General features: G+C 43.0%; 1 protein-coding gene across 1 annotated transcript in view; it reads left to right on the top strand.

Annotated features, from left to right (window-relative positions):
* The first annotated feature begins 800 nt into the window (after positions 1-800).
* LOC124716825 (mast cell protease 1A-like) overlaps positions 801-12,064 on the top strand; it is a 74,808-nt gene continuing 63,544 nt past the window's right edge. Inside the window, exon 1 of the mRNA XM_047243378.1 lies at positions 801-1,137. Coding sequence (XP_047099334.1) covers positions 801-1,137 — 337 coding nt within the window. The remainder of the gene's footprint in view (positions 1,138-12,064) is intronic.

Here is a 12,064-nt window from a genome sequence, read left to right as displayed (position 1 = left end):
CGAAAATATTTTGTTGATGCGACCTACGTAGGGAGAAACGATCATCAAAATAAATAATGGAAATCCAAGCTCACACTGAAAGATATAGGAGTTCGTTTTTTCCCCGCGCTGTGCGAGTTTGGAATAATAGTGAATTATTGTGAAGGTGGTTTGATGAACCCTCTACCAGGCACTTAAATGTGATTTGCAGAGTATCGATGTAGATGTAGATTCTGAGCAGTGGTTCTCTTTATACAGAGTTTTAAAACTGGAACTTCAATTATGGACACCCTATATATCGGCTTTGACCGGACATAAAACGAAATAATCATGCAAGCTACAACTATGAAGATGTTACTCCCTCCACTGTTACGTTAATTATTTTATGACGGTCAAGTACTCCATATTTAATAATTTCAAGACTCCTCTGATCATGATTTTAAAAAAATTACAGTTACAGAATTAATTTTAGTTTTCGCACCAAAGATACTCTCTCATCGCTTAGCGCAGATATTGCTTTGTATGATCGCCAAAGATTAAACTTCGCAGTAAGCGACAGTGATGCATCTGACGATCGATTAACAACTAAGGATATGCGATGGCAGTGTTGTCTGCACCGTAAACAAAATCCCACGTCTCTTCAAAAGATTAACTGTTACATTAAACAGTACGACATGCTGTCAGGTTTTCATTCTAAATTCAGCTTCACATATAAAAGCAGTTCGAGTTAAAATGCTACTTTAGACTCATGTGAGACGAAATTATATTACGACAATATTTGATGGTGCCTCTGCGCGGGAGGTACCACTGGTAATTTCCCAATGAAGCTTCGAGCAGCACACCATTGGAACACGGTGCAAGTGTGCTGGTTGGCCGCGTGGTGCGCTATCGTCGCGTTGGTTCACTGCGGTCTCAACACGCCGGAGGAAATACGGAAGGGCAAGGAAGCATGGGAGCGGTGGCGTCGCGCGAGGAAGAGCGACAGACATCCGGAGTGCAGAATATTTGGAGGCTTCCAGACGCACATCGGCGTGTACCCCTTCGCCATTTACATGCAGGTCAGGGAACATACCGATGTCTGGCACTGTTCCGGCAGCATCGTGGGCAAGGAGTGGGTTCTATCAGCGCGCCACTGTGGGGGATATGACATATGGGAAGGTGAGGAGCCATGATGTATATATCGCAATTTGGTAAACGTGTACTTGTCCTGTCCACAGATCTTCCATTGTGTGCCACTGTCGGTAATTATTCGCGTGATGAATTACGATAAGTGAACACCACAAATCGTTAGTCGTATGTGGATAGCCCATTACACTATTCGTTCGTTATCTCTGATGCTTCGTAAATAAACTTAGGTGATATTTTGTGCTGTCAGGCCCCTAGATAGCAACATTTTCGGAAATTTTGTCAAATTCGGAAGTAAGATACTATAATCCGTTCATCATAAGAATAAACCTGATGTAAACAAACAAACGCGATGCTTGGTCAGAAACCATATCACACATACACTGATGTTGTTACGCCCTTGGAAGTAGGTCCTACTTATGTATTAGATACCTTGTTACTGACTTACGTTAAATGAAACGTTAAGATATTCAAATGTATAATCAGCCATCAACGTTTTTCTGGAGACTGGGTGGTGCAAAGTGTGTAAAACTCCGTAAGAACAGTTTCGATGCTGAAATACCGTTTACAGTTTCATTGCGGACAGTGCGGGAAACGAACGAGTATTAGGAAGAATACATGGTTCCGTAATTTCCAAGAATGATTGCCTGTCGAAGTTGCGGTGCCCAAACGATACATATCGAATGTGCGATTGTAAATTATCGTGCGACTCTGGTGGCAGACGTTATGAGATTAGATTAGACTAGTTTTTCGTTCCATAGATCCGTGCTGAGGAGATCCTCATGGATGTGGAACATGTCAATATTTTTTTAAAGCTGAAATAACAATACTAATAGTATGAATATATACATCATTTGTTGCTATTAAAAAATTCGTCAGTGGAGTAGAAGGAGTTGGCCACTAGTAAGTCTTTCCGGCTCCTTTTAAACTGATCTTTATTTGTAACTAAATTTTTTATGTTTGCTGCCAAATTATTGACGATGAGTGTTCCTGAGTAGTGGACCCCTTTTTGAACTAAAGTAAGTGCTTTTAAGTCCTTGTGCATATCATTTTTGTTCCTGATATTGTATGCATGATCTGAGCTGTTTGTTGGAAAAAGAGATACATTACTTAGGACAAATTTCATTAAGGAGTAAATATATTGAGAGGCAGTAGTTAGTGTACCCAGTTCTTTGGAGAGGTTTCTACAGGACATCCGTGAATTTACTCCACAAATAATACGTATTACACGCTTTTGGACTCTGAAATCTTTTATTTTGACTTGAAAAGTTACCCCAAAATATTATACCATATGACATTATGGAATGAAAGTAGGCAAAGTATGCAAGCTGTTTCATTTTTATGTCGCCTATGTCTTCTAACACTCGAATTGCAAATACAGGTTTCTTATGGCGTTTCTGCAGTTCTGTGGTGTGCTCCTCCCAACTGAATTAACTATGAAGTTGTAATCCCAGGAATTTAAGACTGTCAACCTCTTCTATCTGCTCTCCTTCATACTTTATGTATATGCTGGGTGGAAACCTCTTATAGGTTCTGAATTGCATATAGTGAGTCTTTTGGAAGTTTAATTTCAGTCAGTTGGCTTTAAGCCATTTATTTTTATTTATTTATTTATTGTTCCGTGGGACGAAATTAAGGAGAAGTCTCCATGGTCATGGAACGAGTCAATACATGAAATTATAACACGATATTAGTAGTATTAGTAGTATTAACTGAGTGAAAGCTGCTAACTCTTGGGAATAGGCTAATATTGCTAACAACAAACGACATTAAAGAAAATATATACTGTGAGGGCAATGTCAGAATTCCCAGACTATTGAATAGGGGTCGACAAGAGGTTCTCGAACTTACACCACATATAGCTCGAACAGCCCGTTTTTGAGCCAAAAATACCCATTTTGAATCAGAAGACTTACGCCAAAAAAAAAATACCATACGACATAAGCGTATTAAAATATGCGAAGTAGACTACTTTTCGTGTTGAAGTGTCACTTATTTCAGATACTGTTCTAATGGTAAATAAAGCAGCATTTAGCTTCTGAACAAGATCCTGGACATGGGCTTTCCACAACAGCTTACTATCTATCCGAACGCCTAGGAACTTGAACTGTTCCGTCTCGCTTACAATATGCCTATTCTGTCTGATCAAAATATCTATTCTTGTTGAATTGTGAGTTAGAAACTGTAAAAACTGAGTCTTAATGTGATTTAGTATCAAATTATTTTCCACAAGCCACGAACTTATTTCATGAACTACATTATTTGTTACTGTTTCAATATTACACACAAGATCCTTCACTATCAAGCTGGTGTCATCAGGAAACAGAAATATTTTTGAATCACCTGTAATACTAGAAGGCATATTATTTATATAAATAAGAAACAGCAGTGGCCCCAGCACCGACCCTTGGGGAACGCCCCACTTAACAGTGCCCCATTGGGACTGAACACCACTACCACTCTCAATATTGCGGAGAATTACCCTTGCTTTCTGTTCTTAAAGTAAGAGGCGAACCAATTGTAAGCTACTCCCCTTACTCCATAATGGTCCAACTTCTGCAGTAATATTTTGTGGTCAACACAATCAAAAGCCTTCGTTAAATCAAAGAAAACACCTAGCGTTCGCAACCTTTTATTTAATCCGTCCAAAACTTCACAGAGAAAAGAGAATATAGCATTTTCAGTTGTTAAGCCATTTCTAAAACCAAACTGAACATTTGACAGCAAATTATGTGAATTTAAATGCTCCAGTAACCTTGTATATACAATCTTCTCGATAACTTTAGCAAACACCGATGGCATAGAAATAGGTCTAAAATTGTCAACATTATCAATATCTCCCTTTTTATAAAGTGGCTTCGCTACCGAGTACTTTAATCGGTCAGGAAGCCGACCACTCCTAAAGGAAAAGTTACAGATATGGCTGAGAACTGGGCTAACATACATAGAACAATACTTCAGTATTCTGCTAGATACCCCGTCATATCCATGAGAGTTCTTGGTCTTTAGTGATTTAATTATTAACTCAATCTCCCTCTTGTCAGTATCATAGAGGAGTATTTCAGGTAACAGTCTTGGAACACTTTTTTCTAAGAGCGCTATATGATTCCCTGTTGGGACTAGGTTTCTATTTAGTTCACCTGCTATATTCAGAAAGTGATTATTAAATACTGTACATATATGTGACTTATCAGTAACACAGACATTCCCACTACGCACTGATTCTATATCCTCGACCTGTCTCTGCAGACCAGCAACTTCCTTTACGACTGACCATATGGTTTTAATTTTATCCTGAGACTTAGCTATTGTGTCTACATACCTATACTTTTTGCCTTCCTAATAACATTTTCAAGCACCTTACAATACTGTTTGTAATGGGCTGCTGCATTTAGATTTTGACTGTTTTTAACATTTTGATATAATTGCCACATTGTTCTACAAGATATTCTTATCCCTCTAGTCAGCCACCCAGGCTGCCTGTTTGTGCTAGTACCCTGTTTTAAACGTTCTAACAGAAAGCAACTGTCAAAGAGCATGAGAAAAGTCTTGAGAAAAGCATTATATTTATCGTCTACTGTATCAGCGCTATAAACATCTTGCCACTCTTGTTCCTTTATAAGGTTTACAAAGGTCTCTACAGCAACTGGATCAGCTTTCCTGAACAGCTGATGACTATATTTAACACGTGTTGCAGCACAAAAATCTTGTAAAGTTAAAATTTGTGCATCATGATCTGAAAGGCCATTCACCTTTTTGCTAACAGAATGCCCTTCTAGTAATGAGGAATGAACAAAAATGTTGTCTATAGTTGTTCTACTGTTCCCTTGCACTCTCGTTGGAAAGAATACGGTTTGCATAAGATTATATGAATTAAAGAGGTCTACCAGCATCCTCTTCCTTGCACAATCACTTATACAATTAATATTGAAGTCACCACATATAACTAACTTTTTGTATTTCCTATAAAGTGAACCAAGAACCTCCTCTAACTTTAACAAAAATGTTGTGAAATCGGAGTCTGGGAATCTATAAATAACAACAGTTAGAAGTTTAGCTCCGTTAAATTTAGCGACACCTGCACAACATTCAAACATCTTTTCAGTGCAGTATTTCATATCATATCATCAGCAGATCATTCTAGAACTACACTCGACATACTATTTATAGCAATACTTGTGTCATCTGCAAACAAAACGAACTCTGCTTCTGGCAGTGTAACTGATGAGAGATCATTAATGTACACAAGAAAAAGCAATGGCCCTAAGATGGATCCTTGTGGGATACCACATGTAATTTCTTCCCATTCTGATGATGACTGATGACTTATTTCACTAGTCCCTTGCTCTGCCACCCTCTGTTTCCTGTTAGCGAGGTATGACTTGAACCATTTTCCAGCACTGCACATGACGCCATAGAATTCTAATTTATTTAAAAGGATGTTGTGGTTCACACAATCAAATGCCTTTGATAAATCACAGAATATACCTGCTGCTTGTAACTTGTTATTTAATGAATTAAGTACATTTCCACTGTAGGTGTAAATAGCGTTCTCGATATCAGAACCCTTCAGAAATCCAAACTGTGTTTTGATGATATGCTATTTGTGGTCAGATGGTTGAGAAGCTGCCTGTACATTACTTTTTCTAAAATTTTTGAGAATGCTGGCAAAAGTGGAATCGGCCTGTAGTTTGATGGTATCTCTTTATCCCCCTTCTTGAATAGAGGCTTGACATCTGCATATTTTAGCCAGTCAGGAAATGTCCTAGTTATAATTGACTGGTTACACAAGTAACTCAGAATTGTACTAAACTCACGAGAACATGCCTTAATTAACTTTGTTGATATTTCGTTGTAACCACTAGAATGCTTTGTTTTTAAAGATTTTATTATGGAAATTATTTCATTTGGTGACGTGAGTGACATATTCATGTACCTGAAGCTATTTGTAAAGGCTATTATTTACTGATCTTGACAGTCCTATTCTATCAGTAACGGATATAAAGTACTTGTTAAATAGATTTGCCACACTATGCCCATTGGTTACTAAAGTGTCATCTGCCCTTAGTTAGTTTACGGTGGTCGCTACAGCAACGACAAAAGAAAAGCATTACAAAAATACTTGTAATTTCAAAGGAGACACCTTACTTGTCGTTGGTGTTGTCATCATGTGAAAGTCCATTACGGTGGTGTGGATGGATAATCTGGAAGAACCATAGGTAATTTCCAAGAGTGATTGCCTATCGAAGTTGCGGTGTCCAAACGATACATATCGAACGTGCGATCGTAAATCGATCATGCGACCCTGGTGGCGGGCGTTGTGATCAATTATTTGTGATCGTCATTTTTATCTGTTTTCCGTCGTTCCCTTACTTGCTCTAAATTACATGCCTCCGCGAATTATTTGTGAGCTGTTAGGGAATCCCAGACGATTTATGTCTTTAGTGAGTGGAATGTCTGCTGTTCTTGAGGACACTTCGACGGATTCTCTCACATGGAAAAATCTACTTCCATGTTTATCCAGCGTAGAAAATTGTTCGACTTTTTGTCGCAAATATAGATTACTACCGGATGAGAAAAAGAAGGGACTGTGTAGACTGTGGTGGTGCGAAGTGTGTAAAACTCCGTAAGAACAGTTTCGATGCTGAAATACCGTTTACAATTTCATTGCGGACTGTGTGGGAAACGAACGAGTATCAGGAAGAATACATGCTTCTTCCAGACTATCCATCCAGACCACTGTAATGGACATTCACATGATGACAACACCAACGACGAGTAAGGTAAGTCGTCTCCTTTTCAATTATAAGTATTTTTTGCACCGCTCTTCTTTTGTCGCTGCTGTAGCGACCACCCTAAACTAACTCATAACGCCTGCCACCAGAGTCACATGATCGATTTACGACCGCACGTTCGATATGTATCGTTTGGACGCTGCAACATGGATTGGCAATCATTCTTGGAAGTTACTTTTTTCTCAATCTCGCTTTAGCTACGTAGATTTTATTTCAAAAGGCATGTACGGTCACTGCTTTGCAGCCTTGTGCTCTCATTGTCGGACTGTTATCCGCAGTATGAAAATGACTGAGGCTGTTTTTTGTTCCGTAATGAAACACGCGCGTGGAACATGGTTAAAAGTGTAGAGAAATAGGTAGTTCTTAATGTTTTTTATAGATTTACGGACATAATCGGCTTTGAAGTTTTCCCAAGCGTTGTATATAACGTCCTGCGACCACCCGGTAAAAAAAAAGTCTCGCAACTGTATGTGCCTTCCAAACTCACCTAAACGACAAACTACATACAGCTCAGCCCATAACCACAACTTTGAGTTGAAAATGAAAACGAAAACAAAGGTAGATCATTATTCACTTTATATGAACTTCCGTTGATGATAAAAGTCCGAACGTGAAGACTTTTATGACCACGCAGAATTCGAGATTATATTTTCGTCCGTATCTAACATGACAACTAAAAAAAAAGCTGCATAATACTACGGTCACCGAAAGTACGATTAAGCCGATGGCGCGCTTTTTTGCCGCTAGATGTACTAGTGATACTACAACCATTGGACAGAAGTACTTTCATACCTGTGAATGTCGGGACTATTCACGTCATATTGTACGTTCAGTTAAGATGAAATTACAGTGTCAACGGTACTGGCCATTCGTTTAAGTTGGTCATAGCCAATCGGGTGATAGTATACGGTACCCACTGGGAATCGCTGAATCAAACGATTCTTTGAGCGGAAGATACAAAATGGTTCCTTTTGTTTTCGATATGGAGAACACTAGATTAACTACGCTACTGGCCATTAAAATTGCTACACCACGAAGATGACGTGCTACAGACGAGAAATTTTACCGACAGGAAGAAGATGCTGTGATACGCAAATGATTAGCTTTTCAGGGCATTCACACACAGTTGGCACCGGTGGCGACACCTACAACGTGCTGACATGAGGAAAGTTTCCTACCGATTTCTCATACACAAACAGCAGTTGACCGGCGTTGCCTGGTGATACGTTGTTGTGATACCTCGTGTAAGTAGGAGAAATGCGTACCATCGCGTTTACGACTTTGATAAAGGTCGGATTGTAGCCTATCGCGATTGCGGTTTATCGTATCGCTCCATTACTGCTCGCGTTGGTCGAGATCCAATGACTATTAGCAGAATATGTAATCGGTGGGTTCAGGAGGGTAATACGGAACGCCGTGCTGAATCCCAACGGCCTCGTATCACTAGCAGTCGAGATGACAGGCATATTACCCGCATGGCTGTAACGGATCGTGCAGCCACGTCTCGATCCCTGAGTCAACAGATAGGGACGTTTGCGAGACAACAACTGATGTGTCGACAGAAGTGCCGACACAGTGTTATTTTGAGGGGGCCGATAGGCACGCTATCTAACGCAGACGGGCGTGAATTCTGGAACAGGATAACTATTGAATGGTAGCAAGAAAAGTACGTAGCTGCTTTATACTTAACTTTTATTATGTGATGAATACAGCGTTCTTCTTGAGACATTTATACTATAACTCTCAAACTATGTAAGGCTAATGGCGCCTTGCTAGGTCGTAGCCATGGACTTAGCAGAAGGCTATTCTAAGTGTCTCTCGGCAAATGAGAGGAAGGCTTCGTCCGTATTGTCGCTAGCAATGTCGTCGTACAACTGGGCGAGTGCTCGTCCGTATCTCGAGACCTGCCTTGTGGTGGCGCTAGGTCTGCGATCACACAGTGGCGACACGCGGGTCCGACATGTACTAAATGGACCGCGGCCGATTTAAGCTACCACCTAGCAAGTGTGGTGTCTGGCGGTGACACCACATTCCTCCCCCGCAAATCGGCGAACGGTCGTGAGATAAGGCTTCCGCCCGCCGTGGGGAGGACCCCATGTTGACGTATGCGATGAGGTGGGGAGCCTAACAACAGGCGAGGCTGTGCCACCCGCACCCGGCCATTCGGTCCGAGGGGAGCTAGGAAACGCCTGAAAACCTAGTCCAGGGTGCACGTCAACATGCGGTGTATGCGCCCGTAAAGAGACAGGAGGGGCCGAAGGGTCGACCTCCATTGCGTCGGGGTAGCCGACGCGCGATGACGTCATGTGGTCCGGAGCGGGCGGGAGTTCCATGGCGGAGGACAGCTGGTCACGGGAAGCGATCGGTGGCGCGTGACCCTGGGAGGCGCTTGGCGGCTGCAGCGAAGCGTCGAATGCGGGCGGCGGCGGCGGGAGAACAGGCGACGGCGGCGGCTGCGGCGGCGCGTCGCCATGGGGCAAAATGGAAGGCATCGTCGGGAACACCTGGGGATGAGGCGAGCCAGTAGATGGGTCCCCAGGGCGCTGACCGGACGGCACCGTCGCTGAAAGCAGACGGGGAGCGGCAGAACCCGTGCGACGACAGAGGCGCAGCTGATTGAGATGCCGACGCACCTCACCAGAGGCCCCCAAAACCAAATACATCGCGCGGCCGAGGCAGCGAAGAATGCGCCCTGCGAGCCAACGCCGTGAACCTCGATAGTTGCGATAAAATACAACGTCGCCTGGAGCAAAAGCAGGAGTCTGCCGCTGCATAGGAACCTGATGCGGCGGATGCAGCAAAGACATCAAGGTGCGATGAGGACGACCGTGGAGCAACTCAGCCGGCGAGCTACCCTCTCGGGGCTGAGAGCGATACGATGACAAAAAGAGCAACAATGCGTCCTCCCGAGAATGCGACTCTTTCAATTTCAACATCTGTGACTTGAAAGTCCGGACCAATCGTTCAGCGGCACCGTTTGACTGAGGCGAAAACGGCGCGGATGTCAGATGTTGAATACCATTGGCCTGGCAGAATGACTGAAATTCTGCGGACATGAATTGTGGGCCATTGTCGGAAACAATAGTCTGCGGAAGACCTTCAATGCAAAAGATAGCAGACAATGCTTGGATGGTGGCGGAGGACGTCGTGGAAGACATCCGGACAACAAAAGGAAAATTACTGAAGGCGTCGACCAGAACCAACCATCGAGCATTCCAGAATGGACCAGTAAAATCAATGTGCAAGCGTTGCCAAGGAAAAGTGGCTTTTGGCCATGCAAAGACTTTCCGCGGCGGTGCGGATTGTTGTTCGGCACACGCCATGCAAGAAGAACACATATTCGTAATCGCAGCATCGATTCCGAACCAAGTACAGTGCTGAAGAGCAAGTTGTTTCGTTCGCACTATACCCCAATGTCCTTGGTGAAGAAGCCGTAAGACAGAGGACTGTAACGAACGTGGGACCACGACTCTGGACTGATCATTATCAGAACGCAACAACAAAACACCACGTCGAACAAAAAGTCCCTCCTTGTGAGCAAAAAATCGGCGAACCAACGGATCCGCAATCCGAGACTTTGACAAAGGCCATTGCGTAGCAACAAAACGCAAAACAGTAGCAAGGACAGGGTCAGCAGTTGTGGCGGTAGCGACACGACGAAAATCAATCGGAAACGATTCGACTACTTCATCGGTTTCCGAATCAATGAACAGGCAAGCAAGTTCAGAAGAATCGAATGCTTGATCCTCAGCAACAGGCAAACGGGACAACGCATCGGCGTTTCCGTGCTTAGCAGTGGACCGATACAAGATATCGTAGCGGTACTGCGAGAGAAAAATAGACCAGCGAATGAATTTCTGCGCTGTACGCGAAGGTACAGGCTTGTTCGGATGAAAAAGCGATGTCAAAGGTTTGTGGTCTGTGATGATGGTAAAGTGACGACCATACAAGAAATCATGGAACTTAGTAACACCAAACACGAGAGCCAAAGCTTCTTTCTCTATCTGTGAGTAATTTCTTTGCGCAGACGAGAGCAATTTGGACGCAAAGGCAATAGGGCGATCATGCGAGCCAACTTTGTGCGCAAGCACAGCACCGATCCCGAAATCCGATGCATCTACCATCAACAAAAGGGGTTTCTGGGGATCGAATGGCGTAAGGCAAGTATTAGAAAGCAACGCCGATTTCAACTGGCGAAAGGCGCGTTCGCATTCCGTCGTCCAGACGAACGGAACACCTGCACGGCGTACGCGATGAAGCGGAGCTGAAAGAGAAGAGGCATTGCGCACATTCACTCACACCTTGTGATTCTAAATCGTGGAATGTTCTTGCGACCTCATGACGCAATGCGTGAGGAACATTGCGCGCTCTGAAAAATTTCGGTTGCGCGTTGACCTTCAGTTCCAAATGTGCTTCATAGTTTTTAGCGCAACCTAAGCCCGGTGCAATAATGTCTGCAAATTCTTCACATACACTAGAAACACTGTCCGTGGGCACAGCTTGATTCACTGATAGGACCTGATTTACAATAGACATGTTAAACAACTGAAATAAATCTAAACCAAACAAGTTCACTGCAGAAGAAGAACGAAGAACGTAAAATGACATAAGTTTTGTTTGTCCTTTATATGTTGCAAAAAGAGTGCACTGTCCTAACACAGGAATTGTCTGTCCGGAATATGTAGTTAGCTTAACATTTGCGACACGCAACGGAGGTGTGCCCAGTTGTTTGTACGTGTCGTGATTGAGCAATGAAACTGCAGCTCCGGTATCGAGCTGGAACGGTATGACCTTGCCATTAAAGTCCAAATCTACAAAAAGTTTATTGTCCTGCTGACAACAAGAGCGACTGTTTTGTGCAATGTGAACAGACACTTGTACAGAATCACTTGCTGATTGACGTGATTTCCGGCGACGTCGACGCACAGTTTTTGTGGGACGAACACAGTCACTGTTAGAGAAAGTGGCACTGGACGAATCGGAATTAACTACATGAATGTCCATAGGCGAAGGTCCACGATCCCGAGTGTCCTTGGTTCGATTCCGGCGCGAAGCAAAGGGCCTGGAATGATTGTGATTGTCTGATCGGAGCTTTTTCTGGCAAACACTTTGAACATGTCCTTTCCTATTACAGAAAAAGCAAATAGCTCGGCGTGACGGGCAAT

The sequence above is a fragment of the Schistocerca piceifrons genome, chromosome 9 (assembly GCF_021461385.2).
Source record: "Schistocerca piceifrons isolate TAMUIC-IGC-003096 chromosome 9, iqSchPice1.1, whole genome shotgun sequence".
In the NCBI taxonomy this organism is placed as follows: domain Eukaryota; kingdom Metazoa; phylum Arthropoda; class Insecta; order Orthoptera; family Acrididae; genus Schistocerca; species Schistocerca piceifrons.
The sequence above is the reverse complement of the archived record's forward strand: the minus strand, read 5'-3'. Positions and strand labels throughout refer to the sequence as shown.